The sequence below is a fragment of the Micropterus salmoides genome, unplaced genomic scaffold (assembly GCF_014851395.1).
Source record: "Micropterus salmoides isolate LMB-PRFRI ecotype aquatic unplaced genomic scaffold, ASM1485139v1 Ms_hic_scaffold_22, whole genome shotgun sequence".
In the NCBI taxonomy this organism is placed as follows: Eukaryota; Metazoa; Chordata; class Actinopteri; order Centrarchiformes; family Centrarchidae; genus Micropterus; species Micropterus salmoides.
In genome coordinates, this window is record NW_024041373.1 from 9,691,821 (window position 1) to 9,704,180 (window position 12,360).

Sequence of the window (12,360 nt, forward strand, 5' to 3'; positions counted from 1 at the left end):
ATTTACTTCTAAAGACGTGTGATAAACTATTTATTGTGCTTGCTCTACCATTCTGTTTACCTTTAGGTGGTTTGCATGGAAACTGAAACTGCATGATGCACGCATTTATCTCTTAATATGTTATACAAAATGATAGTAGATGTTGTTTAGTGCAGAAATCTCAATTGGAATACATCATATTTTAAAGGGGCTCTCATTATATTTTCTAACACCTGAATATTGCGTATCATAGTATATGTGCAGTTCATGCTATATGATTAATACGAGTCACGACACAAACAGGTGAGACACAAAACAGAAACAAAAGCATGTGGTGTACACACAAAAACAACAAACAAACAAAACAACTCAGCTTATATAATAGTTTACTTAACTTAACATTTAGTTGACTAATAGTTATCTCTTTTTTTTTATCTGCCATACTTTCATACAAGTTCATACAACTGCAACTACTACTGCAATACTGCTATTACTACTACTACAACTACTGATATTAATAATAATAATAATAAACTGTATCTAGAGGTTAATTATATCTTCACAAATGTTTATATTTTACTGTAGCTTCTATATTACAATACTGTTCTGATTGGCTAGAGAGCGTCGAACTCCATCTCCCATGGTGCACCGCGGCGGGGCTCCTCGTCTACCATTGGTCTGTCTCTCCGAGCAGCGGAGGCAGACATAAGGCAGTGGTGAGAGCCCGGCGGAGAGCTGCGGAGCTGAAATGAAGCGCACACTCGGAGCGGCTCACACCGTACAGCGCCGTGCGGCTCAGGAAGAGGCTCCGCGCCGCGAAAGCTGAAGGCTGCTCCGGCTGAGTGAAGGGCTCCGTCCATGCGGAGGCTAGCGCTCATTCTGCTGCCCTGTGCTGTCGCCGTCCTGGTGCACTTGTGGTTGGCACAACGACCCTCCTCCACCCCGCTGGACAACAACATACACACGGGTACTTTATAGCCACAACCCCGGGCTTCTCCTAAAAAAAAAACTTTTTTATTATTTTGTTTTACAGCCGGGCTGCTTTCTAACTTTGCTTTTACCACCCCGGAGTAACATGTTTGTGTGGGAACAGGTAGTTTGTGCTCGCCCGCTTGACTACGTGTTTCCGCACTAGAGTGTGTGTGTTATGTTGTTTTAGTGAAGAATAATGTGAACGTAACAGTTCAGTAGTGTTGGGCGTTGCTGGGATAGTCTAACGGCTAGAGACAGAGAGACTGGAGCGAGCTGAGCATGGCATCTCCGCCTTGTTACAGTGCAACTAACTGCGCTGTGTGCTGCTTTGAAATGGATTACCGCTTATTATCAGGGGTGCAGCGGAGGGTCAAACCGCTTTTTTTAAACAGAGGAAGATAGTTTAACTACCTTTTGATGCATCGGTCATTGGATGCATCTTAGTCAGGTCAGTGCAAACTATAAATACCAGAGGAAGCTGCTGTCAGGGTCAGGAATGTAAAGCAAGTGTGATTTAAAGTAGGCTAGTTGCCTTATCTTAATGTCACCAACCAAGGGGTCATATGTTAGGGTAGGAAACGACCTCCTTTTTGTTTGACATTTGTTTTTCATGCATGGCTTTCTGTTTCCGATACAGATGAAGCTCTACCTTTCTGTGAAGTTTTGGTGGGAGTGCTGTCAGCGAGACATCATTATGAACTGCGACAAGCGATAAGAGAGACCTGGCTGGGCTACCTCCGAGATCACCCCCACTTCCAGCACAGGTCTGTCTGGGGTGAAGTTCCAACTTTACCACTTGTTTATCTTTCTTTTCTTTTGTTCCAAGGCCAGATTCATACAGTGGAAATAAAGCCTGCGGCTGGCAGCAAGTAACTGACTGCTCCGTCAACCCTTTTATCTTTATGTGACCAGAGGCCAATATTGTTCTCTCTTTCATTCTTCCTTTTTGTCCATTTCCTCCTCCATTCAGCGATCTGAGCTCAGATAAGGTGTGATGGCCTTTAAGCAACCCTCAGTAACCATGGCAACGGAGGGTGGATAGATGGACAAGCTTCAGAAATATTGCAGCCTAATATCGCACAAAAAAAAGGTGAATGAATTATAGCGATAGTGTTTGTGCTTATTTCCAGAGTGGGGGTGAAGTTTATTGTGGGTGAACATGGGTGTCCCATTCCAGAGGAGGACCGAGAGGATCCGTACTCCTGCTCCCTCCTAAACTTCACTGAGCCAGGTAAAAAAAAAAAAAACTCACACACACTAATGAGTGGATGTCTGTAGCTGTAATATGGAAAGATGTATGTCAATAGCGGAGTGAAAAGAACCAGTGTTCAGAAGTAAAACCTTTATTCATGTTCACCCACAGCTCAAGGACACCGTTCTTTTCCTTTCCATACCCAAGGCCAAGGCAGAAACCTCTTACAGTCACTGCAGCCGTACCTAGCACTTAAAGCTATACCAAGCACTCACGCAGTATAGGAAATAATTGAACAGGCTCACTGTCAGATTGAACGTCCTCAGTAATTGTTCTGTCTCTCACCTTCACAGAGCCGGTCCAATTCAGGCGTTTCACTACTTTTCCTGGTCGGTTCAGTGTCTGCTGCCTTCATGAAAACATAATTACTGCTCATCGGAATAGGCTTTTTCAGACGATGGCCTTTAGGGTCACGGTGATGTTTTATTTTTCCAGCCCATTCTCTGCTCTCCACCGTGTTAATGGTTGCAAGTATTGACGTGATTTGTTTCAGAATCGGAGGCAGGCGGGCAGCTTTGGTGCGAGATGCTCGGTGTGATTGGAAGAGAAAGAGACAATGGCTGCCTTTAAACACAGTTGGGTACCTGACTCAGGATTCAGGTCAAAGCACACGTTAAGCGGACAATTAATTGTTGTTGAAATTTGTTTGTGTGCTGCATTTCCCTTTGGGACTACAATAAGGTGAATGCTAATTAGCTTCTCAGACTTCTCAGACAGAGCTTTAGTAATTCTGTTGCTCACACTAGGTGTGTGATTGATTTGATTTTAATAAACAATCAATTATTTAAGTAAATTCGCTGGTTCCAGCTTCTCAAATGTGAATATATTAGTTGTTGAATATTTTTGGGCTTTTTATAAGACAAAACAAGCAATTTGAAGAAGTCAACTTGCGCTCTGGGAAAACGTGATGGCTAGGTTTATAGACCATAGTTCATCTATTGATCAAGAAAAAAATATGCAGATTAACCAGTAATGTTTGTAAGTTGCCTGATTTACTGTTGAGCTGGACACGATCCAGAATATTAAATACCTTTAGTTGTTGCCCAATATTGAAAAAAAAATCACCAATAAATTCTAAATAACACTGACTTTGCTAGTTAATTATTTATGATGTATGCAAAGTTTGATTCATTTTCCCCAGAATAAACAAGCATGCTGTCCAGTAGCAATAGACGCACTGCTGTTATTAATTTTGACAAGTGAGCACAAACAAATCATTTATATTTAGTGAGCTTAGGAATATTGAATATATCCTCACACACTGGTAAAATCCTGCGGCTCAGTTCCACTCCGTCATTGTGAGAAACATTTGGTTTGATGAAGTGCGGCTTTCTCTGTGTTTGATTGTTTGCCTCTAATTGTCTTTATTTTGGATTGAGCAGCGGAACTTGTGTAGAACGCATATAAAGTAAAAAGCCTGCTTCCATTTAACAGCCTTGATCTTTTCATTGATCTCCTGGGTAATAAACTGCTCTTTTGTAATTAACAAACCACACTCACGAGCAGAAGCATGCTTTGAAGACAGCGGTCCTAAGAACCAGCTCCTCAAAGTGCTGATGGTGTAGCTTTAGCGGAGTCTGCCTTCTTCTCTGAGCGCTCTCCCTCTCCCCGAATCGCCCGGTCTTCATCACCAAAAAGAGGCGGTCAGCAAGTTGGGATCGTAATAAATTTCCCTTTTCCTTGTGCAGTAATCTCTGCCCATCCCTCTGTCCCAGGGGCAGGCCAGGATGCAGAGATAGAGATTGTAACGTTGTCTGACCCCTCGACGCTCGCTCCCTCCGACGTGTCGGCCATCGCCCTGGATTTCAAGGTCCTCCACCCTGTGGTGATCACCAGGCTGGGGGTGTTTACCAGCGGGACCCGGCCGGAGCTTCAGAGCAATGTGACGGTGAAGCTTCTCCAGCTGGACCAGGAGGTAACAGAGCCTCAACCTGTGAGCCTAGAGGCAGACCCAGTGCTGGTCCTGTTCACTGCCTCAGTTATAGATAAAAAAATAAAAAATAAAAATGTAGCTCCTTTTGGATTACTGTCTGTAGTAGAGGTTTTCGGTGTAGATATGGTAAATTTGCACAGAGATAAAAAAAAAAAAAGAAAAACATGAATTCTTCAGGAATTCTTGATGGATAAAATTTGTGATTTTTGCAGGAGGCTGTGGTCACTGCTCGCTTCAGTGCCATCAGTACAGGGACCATGGTGAACGGGGTGTGGTACAAACCAGTGGAACAGTTCATCTTGCCTAAGGTCAGTTTCCACATCTACTCAGGGCCATAGCCAGGACCCACATTTTTCATAGTTAGCTGTTTCAAGTTTTGTTTAAAAGGAGCAGTTATAAACAAAATAACTTAATCTTCCCTATAATTTGTACCAGATTCCTGTACATAATTCTTTCCAGGAAGCAACCCAGGAAATTACTTAATTAATTATTTCCCAACAGAAAATAAAACTAAATGCAATAACAAGGCCCCACAATACCATCAAATAGCAACCAAACATCATGTTAAAAAGCAGTGCTTCACTGCTTTCTGTGGTTGAAAGTTTCATGTTTGCTTTGTTGCATCTGCAGCCAAACCCAACAGTGATGTCACAGGGTGCTCGAGTACACCTGTCGCAAACCAGGGTAAAAACAAGATTTTCAGGGGGTGTTTAGTTAAGCTTAAGTAAAAGTGTACTGGCGAATGTAAGTTTGCTAAAACCAACAAATCCAATGCAGATGACATGAAGTTAGTGTCCTCAATAGCAGCTACGGTGCTGCATACCGTATTATATTTAAATAGTGTTTGATAGAACAACACCATGCTACATGTGCAAAGAATAAAATGTCTGTTTTTTAATCCAGGGTTTTGAGGGGACGCTGGTTTGGAAGAATTTGGACTCTGCTGGTCTGACCACAGTCAACTCTTCCTCTGTGCAGCTCAATGATGGAGGAGGTGTCCTCAAGATCTCCTCCGTACGTACTGGTGTGCTGTCAAATAAATCTATAAAGAATATTCTCTCTAAAGTTTTCAAGTAAAGGAAAAGTTCAAGAAGTTGAAAACTTTTTCTGCTGTTTCTTTGAATTGCAGATCGCAGAGGGCATATTGCCTCATAGAAGTGCGCTTGGATTTCCCGGTTTGGCTGGAGGGTTCACATTTACTATCTATGGTTAGTCCAGCAACAGAATTAATTTAGAGCTTTTTGTGAAATCCGTTAACTTGCACTATGAGTCAAATGTTGTATTAAAAAAAAGTGTCCCTATATAAGAATAAAAAAAAAAGACTCACCCTGGCAGGTTATGAGATTAGCTCCTTTTTTGCCTCAGGGCTTTTGCATATGTGTCAAATGGGAAATTAAATTTTTTTCCTCGCTCTACCCAGTTGTGTTACGTTGTTGACTGTACCCCCTGCATGTGTTTTCATTTGAGCTTTTCTGAGAATTAATTTGTAGCCATTTTGGGGGAAACAAACTGAAATTCAGTTTCCAGTATCTCTGAAGACAGAACTAATGATCCATTCTGCAAAATGTTAAAATTTTATCATATTGTTTATCCAGCCAGTGTTTTACGTTATTATCCCTCAAAAGTGCCTTCATTTCTTCAGACTTTGGGTTAATAAAAAGTTAATGTTACTTTTTAAAATCTCATTTTGGACGGAAAACGCTTTCAACACTTCCCCCAATTTATCAGTTTTTTATGCTTTTTTCCCGTATTACTCCTACCATCTGCCTCCCTACGCCCACCACCTGCGTGTCAGATGGAGACGGCCTGACGGGGCTCCTGCGAGGCCGCCCTGCCAGGATGGAGCACCATGCCTCCAGGCTGAGGGAGGAGGACGCCGCCTTGCAACGGGAGAGCCTCAGGCACGGCGACATGGTGTTCGTAGACGTGGTAGATACCTACAGGAACGTGCCTTCCAAACTGCTTCAGTTCTATAAATGGTATGCCAAGTGCTAATGGCTCGATTCTCTGTCTCAAATTGCCTTTGCCCTCTGAGGAAATCAGCAACCTGAAATGAAAGTGTGTCGTTGCCTTCTAAATGTCTCACTATTAGAATCATGACTGCAATTACTCAGTCGGGGGGAAAAAGTACAGTTGTGAGTCATCAGGTAGCAAAATATGCAGAGTGGTCTTTAGTATTGACTTGGCAAATAGGTTATTTATTTGCAGGACCTCCTGCCCTTCACTCTCAGCGGTATTTGATAGTAAATCCACTCAGGGATATTGCCAAAAACCAGAAGGTGGGCTTTAATTAATTTAGTAAATTCCATCTCCTGGCAGGTCTGTGGGAAACGCTGACTTTAATCTGCTGCTGAAGACTGATGATGATTGTTACATCGACGTGGACTCAGTATTAATGAAGATTGACCACAAGGGTCTAAAGCGTAGCAATTTCTGGTGGGGGAAGTAAGTACACTTTGGTGTCTGATCCTGTTGACAATGTATAGTTTGCTTGTCCACTTGTGTTTGCAACTTAACTGTCAGCCGAACTTTAGATGAAAGAAAGCTCTGTCAGTACGATGACGACTCAGGTGAAAGGGAGACAGGATGTGATGATAATGCACCTTCCCCTCCTGACCCAGTTTCAGGCAGAGCTGGGCGGTGGACCGCATTGGGAAGTGGCAGGAGCTGGAGTACGCTAGTCCAGCCTACCCAGCGTTCGCCTGTGGCTCAGGCTATGTGGTCTCTCGTGACCTTGTCCAGTGGCTCGCCAGTAATGCAGATAAACTGAAGGCCTACCAGGTAGAGTACCCAAGAGCAAGTGACTGTAACGGCATGGGGTCAGATAACCACAAGTATAATGTGAGGAATCAATGCTGGATGACTTGTTACAGGGAGAAGACGTGAGCATGGGGATATGGATGGCAGCTGTTGGACCACAGAAATATCAGGTAAAAAAATGTTTTGAATATGACGTCCAGATCTGCTAACTCCAGTGAAGCACCATGACCACAAATTATTTGGTTTGGTTGATTCTAATATATTTATAAAATGCAACTGATCAGATTTTGTTAGGGATAGACCATGAGGTCCTACACTTTCCATCATTGTCCCTGGTGTTTTCACAGTCCATCAACATTCATGAAGATGAGACACACATTCAGTCTGAAATGTTTGAATATAGTGTAGAAAAAGTAGAAAGTCTGTTCATGTTTATGATCCTTATTTTTTTTTCAGCCCACAGACAAGGTAAAAAGTATCAGACAAAAAAAATGACATCATAAAAGACAACAGTTGTTTGACATGGTTCAAGATGCAAGCTAACATCTAACTTGTGCGAGCTAAAATACAAAATCATAATATACTTGCCATGCTTTGCAGTAATGTTAGTTTACCTGTCCAATAGGATGAAAGCCAGTTTTTATATTCTAAACAACGCGGCGGTCTCTCCATGACTCAAACGCCTTTCCGATGTTGACCGTAGTATTGTAGTCATGACCGCCCCAAACCGAGACCAAGTCAAGACCAAGACTTTTAGGGGCTGAGACCGAATCTAGACCAAGTCGAGACCAAGACCAAGGGAGGGCGAGAACGAGTCAAGACCAAAACCAGTTTCCCACATTACATGACACAATAAAATGTGGAACGAGATCATAGGTACTTCTCACATTGATCTGAAGGATCCATATTCCCATTAAAACACCCACATACAAACACTAAGAGCTGAAATCAACGTAAGCATCGCCATCGGCAGGAAGGGTGACAGTCGTTAACAGTAACAACACAAGGTTTAATCAAGGTTATTGGTTGCATTTGAAGCAATACGTTTTACATCTAATCAAAGTTAGGATGTTAACAAATAAATCAGACAATGCAAAAGCAATTTATTGATATTCCCAAAGTTATTGTCGACTGATCTTGAAATAAAATCCAGAGTCCTCAATGTCCAAGACTGAGTACAAATGCCGTTGAGTCCGAGACGATACCAAGACCATCAAAATTGGTCTAGTTGACCGTGTTTTCGCTTGACATCCATCTGATTCTCGTTTGGCCTGACGGGCATAAAAGTTTTTTTGTTGTTTTTCGTCCTTACGCGGAATTGTGAGCCTGTGTTGTGCTCGGAGTTGGTCGTTTTTTGGTGTTAGACTCCATTTCGTTAGCTGCGGAGTTGTCGCAATGTACAGTTCAGAATCGGCAGGCAAGAGGCTCAGGAGTGCGCATGAACGTCACAGCCTATGTAAACTAATGGATTTCGGCAGAAAAAGATTTCTTCACATGTGAAGCAGCATAGAAGCTGTTCTAAGCAACAGAGAAAGCCGGTGAATGGTCATTTGTCAACCCGTTCACAAATCGTTAATTTCATTAAAAAACAACATAGGCCCTTTTAAAAAAGGGGGGAAAAAAAGAAAATTAAAATAATAAATATATCAAGATTATCCCCTTAACTGGATTATTCAATAAAACCTCTAAAACTTGAAATGTGCTGGTGGAGTCTGGAAACATGGAGTTCAGTTTACAGCGTATCAAAGGCGCATGTTAACACTTAAACCTGAGGAAGACCTAAACCAGTATACGGCTAACTCAGTCTGTGCATGTTAACACCGCAATTGTGCTGCCCCTTTGCTATTGCCAGGACCCCGGCTGGCTGTGTGAGAAAGAGTGCTACCTGGACATGCTGTCGTCCCCCCAACACACAGCTGAGGAGCTGCACATCCTCTGGGACAGGAAGAGGGCCTGTGGAGACCCCTGCGGTTGTCCCTGGGGCCACTAAACCTGGCTCACACTGCACTTACCAGGTGGCGCTGTGGGTAGAATGCACTCAACACCGGTTGTCAGTTCAGTTTCTGTGATGTTTTTCTTCATCAAAAAGAGTTGTTTCAGAGTTTTATCAACTATTATATAAAAATGCTTAGATTTTTAAGATTTTATGTTGCAAAATAATCTTAAAAACCTTCAAATTGCATTGCAGGTTCTTAATATTAACAAAAATACTGTGTCAACGTAATAAAAAATGTGCAGCTTCAGAATATGTTAAAAACTCATTTAGCTGTAGCACACTGTCAGTATTTGTATCATGAACTCTGTTATTAAATTTGAGATTGAAAATGTCTTCAGTGGAACAGACACAATGTGGAAACAGACTCATGGATTAAAAGATGTTTTAGTATGCGGTAACTGACAGGGGTGGACAAGAACCACGTGCAATACCAGCATGTGGTGGTCATCGTGTACAGAGTCGTTGCTGTAAGACCTGAGTACTAGGTAATATTATAAATATAAACGTTTTGGTTTAAAAGGGATATTTGATGAAGTTTTAAAGGTGATTGCTTTACATTGCTATATTTTGTAAATTATTGTCTTAAGCTCTTCATCCTCTTTACTATTTGTAGATTTAAGACAAGCTTTCTCACAAACACACAGATTGTACTGTAACTGTCATTGTGCAAATAGTGATGTGGCCTTACTGTATTTGTTAGGCGTCAGACTGTATGTATGTTCACACATGGTATCGACACGGATTTAAATGAGTGTATTTGCAACACAAACTTTTGGAACTTGACCAAGCAGTCAGAGTGACTGTGAAATAGACTCAGTTGTTTGACACTGGTTTTATGAAACCCTCCTCAGAGGTAATAAAGAACACTTCAGAGAGATTTGTGACTTCCGTGTTGTTTATTTTGGGGATTATGCAATCGGTAAACTCAGGTGCTGCTGATTCTGTGTCGGATCCATGTTGAGTCTGTATCTTTGTTTTAGCCGTTTGTGCTGCTCAGTCGGCAACCGGAGACACACAGTCAGCAAACACACTTTGCTCATGCTGTTACAGAAGTCTGTTTTTTTTTTTTTCAACTTAAAAGGAATATGGAATCACTTTGATCTCTACTGGTGATTGTTTTTCTGAGACAATAAACCAGACCCCGCTGGAATTACGTACAGGGAAACCTGTGAAGTGTGTTAGCCCCAAATCAATCAGGGACGTCATGTTAATCAATAGGACTGAACACATCCAGCCATCAGCTTGTAGACACTGAACCTTTTAAAATGTTGACATAAAGCAAATGTGGCAAGATGTTTTGAGCCTTCACTTAGCGTTTAGTTGCTGCAGTGATTTGATTGTTTATTGAAGCAGAGCCATGTTATTGATTCTGAGTCACAAAAATTATGCCTCGCTGTATATTTTTGTAGATCATGAAACATAAGACAAGTTGTTTGTTTTATTTAGGCCTTTCCTACCTGCCAAGAAATCTGTTCCTGCAATTAACCTGACATTGGAGCACACATTCCCTTTCCTCTGAACACCACCCCTCCTCTCCCTCCACATCTTATCCTTTCGCCTCCCCTCTTTCAGTGAGCTGCATGATAACAAAGTCATATCCGCATGTGTTCCTCTCTCCTACATAGATAAGGATGGCATTTTTCACCCCATCAGCCTCACTCACTGATTTGGCTTGAAGCCCTTCATTGTGAACCCAGTGAGAAGCATGGAAATAACACTCGCATGAAAACAAGAGCTCATTTCTGCCCTAGTGCTTCTTTAGAAGATGGAAGTTATTGCATTGATCTAAACTGTGATGAGCGCTGTGGGTTTATTGTCACTCAACGATGTAAAATGTTGAAATTATTAGCATTTTATTATTTTAAAATCTTCTGCCTCTTTTTTTCCATGTGTGTGAGCCCTGCCATACATAATCATTCAACCAGGCAATCAAATCAACCACATCAACCTCTGTGGCAATGTGTGGCAAATTGTAGTGTTCACCTAATAATTACAGTCGTGCATTGTATTATGAGTCTTCCTAGGCTTGTAATGTATTATCTCAAATTATTTCCTGCCAGTATACAATGTGTGGCGTTTATATAATGTGTAGTGTATTCTGATGAAAACTGCTTCATATACGGAGGGAGGGGGGTGCTCAAGTATTGGCAAAAGCAATCATTAAATGGTGTGAAATAATTTTGTGTGAAAGAGGAACGCTACTCAAGAATTCCTTTGTTCTCTGAGAGATCAATATTTGTGAACAAAGTTGTTACCAAAGCTGGATGGTTAAAGAGTAAAGTATAACTAGAAAAAATATATCTAATCAAAACAGGGCATAATGAAAAGATCTCAGAATATCTGATCCATCCATATGTTTAATATGAATAAACCCCACACGTTTTGAATTGTGTCTGCCCTTAAGCGCATGTGTAATCTTTTCTAAGCGACGACAAGAGTACAATTCCCTGAACCACTGACTTATTTTCACTCTATTAATATTTTTCCATGAAAGTGCAATCATCCGTTTAGACTGTGACAAGCACTGCTCTGAGGAACTAGAGGGAACTTGGGCGCTCGAGTTAATTGTATTTATAAAATCCTTTTCATCTCTTCTCACCTCTTCTTAAAACTCATCTTGTCGAGCTACAGACTGAATACAAGAGTGTGTTGACATTACAAATTTTAGTCTTATTTCCTTGATGTCCGAATTTGGCAAACATTTAATTTTAGTTTTTCTTTATTGTCTGACTTACAGCTATCAGATGAGTGCCCCTTAATCAACACCTCTCACCATGTTCCAAAGAAGCAGTGAATTGATTATAAACTGATATTTAACACTACATATTATATAAAAGTGGATATTGTTACAATACATTACTGTCATACAGTTTAATTGTCAATGTTTAGGTCAGTTTGGCCTTGTTTGCATTCATACTACCATTTGGAGTCATGGAAACTTGATGTTTCAACCATTCATCTGTTTCTTTTAGCAAAATATTTCAAAAGTTCCATTACTTTAAGCTATTGTAACCATTTATTCATTACTTTTAGGTATTTCAATTGTTTATACATTACTTTTAGCTAACTATTTCAACAGTTTATTCATTACTTTTAGCTAACTATTTAAATTTTTATTCATTACTTTTAGCTAAATATTTAAACCATTTATTCATTACTTTTAGCTAAATATTTAAACTGTTTATTAATTACTTTTAGCTATTTCAACCGTTTATTCATTACTTTTAGCTAAATATTTCAACTGTTTATTCATTACTTTTAGCTAAATATTTCAACTGTTTATTCATTACTTTTAGCTAACTATTTCAAATGTTTATTCATTACTTTTAGCTAAATATTTCAATAGTTTATTCATTAGTTTTAGCTAAATATTTCAGCAGTTTATTCATTACTTTTAGCTAACTATTTCAATAGTTTATTCATTACTTTTAGCTAACTATTTCAGCTGTTTATTCGTTACTTTTAGCT

At 40.5% G+C, this 12,360-nt stretch overlaps 1 protein-coding gene across 1 annotated transcript; it reads left to right on the plus strand.

The window, feature by feature from the left end:
- The first annotated feature begins 699 nt into the window (after positions 1-699).
- Positions 700-9,769, plus strand: b3galnt2 (beta-1,3-N-acetylgalactosaminyltransferase 2). Its single transcript, XM_038737804.1, has 12 exons — positions 700-946; positions 1,589-1,715; positions 2,082-2,182; positions 3,919-4,118; positions 4,349-4,444; positions 5,040-5,150; positions 5,266-5,344; positions 5,932-6,115; positions 6,456-6,581; positions 6,758-6,917; positions 7,010-7,066; positions 8,749-9,769. Exons 1-12 carry the CDS (start codon positions 838-840, stop codon positions 8,884-8,886), a joined length of 1,488 nt encoding a protein of 495 aa, XP_038593732.1. The 5' UTR covers positions 700-837; the 3' UTR covers positions 8,887-9,769.
- The last annotated feature ends 2,591 nt before the right edge of the window (positions 9,770-12,360 follow it).